General features: G+C 41.1%; 1 protein-coding gene across 1 annotated transcript; it reads left to right on the forward strand.

The window, feature by feature from the left end:
• AtWU_07193 (class II hydrophobin) lies at positions 1–334 on the forward strand (the record flags this gene model as incomplete). The annotated part of the gene is made up of 2 exons (XM_035502302.1): positions 1–139; positions 207–334. 2 exons carry the CDS (start codon positions 1–3, stop codon positions 332–334), a joined length of 267 nt encoding a protein of 88 aa, XP_035358195.1.
• Between the last annotated feature and the right edge of the window lie 1,084 nt (positions 335–1,418).

Here is a 1,418-nt window from a genome sequence, read left to right on the forward strand (position 1 = left end):
ATGAAGACCTTCGCCATCTCCTTCCTCCTCGCCACGGCCTCCAGCCTCGCCGTCGCTTCATCCCTCTGTCCCGAGAACAACACCCCTAAGTGCTGCAATGTCGATGCCTCGGGCCTATTTCATTCGAGCTGTGGAGAACGTAAGTGATTGCTTGCCGTATTAGTATCATATATATATATATAACTAACTGCCTATCGTTTTTATAGTTGACACAACCCCTACCAGCATAGCCGAGTTCAACTCCATTTGTGAAAAAGAGCAGAAGAAGGCTCGGTGTTGTCAAAATGCTATGGTTATTCAGGAGGATATCTGTACTCCGGTGATAGGTGCTTAATGGGTATTGCGATTGGATTTGGGATGGGCGTGTATCGCATTGCATGGCACTATTGGGGAGGGGAGGTTGGGTTGGTGTAGGTAGACTGTTTATTTACTTATGTATTCGAATGGGGCGTCGTCTTTCTACTACTACTTGTTATATTAGACCCTTTTACGAAGATCTTGGTCTCGGAAATTTTATTGTAGACTCGTTGGTGATCGGTTTGAAGTAGTTTGGAGACGTTGTTTATTAGTGTAAATTCAATTGATTTGGGGAATTGCATAGGGCATGGTACATTTGTTTGATGGCTAGCTTACTTTCTTTCTTTTTCTTTTTGCTCTACAGTTGGGCAGAAGATCAATCAGAATTGGGTGTTCAGTAGTGTGGAAAAGTATAGGTCTGAGTTGATCAAAGTATAGATTCTAGGGTTTCATATTGATAAGTAGTAGATTTCTTTTCAAGATTTCTTTTGCTTTGACAGGTGGTACAAGGCACAGACAGTTTGACCCTAGTATGAGCAGGTATCTTGCTTTTAATTGGTTGTAACAACGCTTTTGGAATACTATTTGTATCAGGATATAATTATACACAAAGTAGTTATACTAGGACACTTTATTTTCTATTCTGCACCCACCATGGTTCATCATGCAGCTTCTCAATATCAAATGATATTGTCACCTTCTTTGTAGATCCCTAACCCTCAAAACCGTCACTAATAGTTACTCCGCATTCCGTCGACAGCCAGCCATTAGTCCGGAGATATACCCCTAACGTCATTGATATGATAGGCTACATGGTTACCACATTATTAGCTCCTGTCAAGAATGTGTACCTCCAGCAGAAAGCAGTACATAGACAAACTCTCTGAAGAGGACGCACACCTATAATCTCTTAGTTTATAGATTGCAGATGTCTCATCATACACGAAATAAGTAAGTAGTAGCGTTCTCTGGGTTATTAGAAAATAAACATATGTCATAGTAGAGCAAAAAGTATCTCTCAAAATAGAGTTCAAAACAAAAATGCTCACGCGTCCCAACCAAAGACCCCCAGAGACATACATGCATACTAACGACCTTTCCCCCTGCCCTACCAGAGTTTT

This window comes from Aspergillus tubingensis (assembly GCF_013340325.1).
Source record: "Aspergillus tubingensis WU-2223L DNA, scaffold_8, whole genome shotgun sequence".
Taxonomy (NCBI): Eukaryota; Fungi; Ascomycota; class Eurotiomycetes; order Eurotiales; family Aspergillaceae; genus Aspergillus; species Aspergillus tubingensis.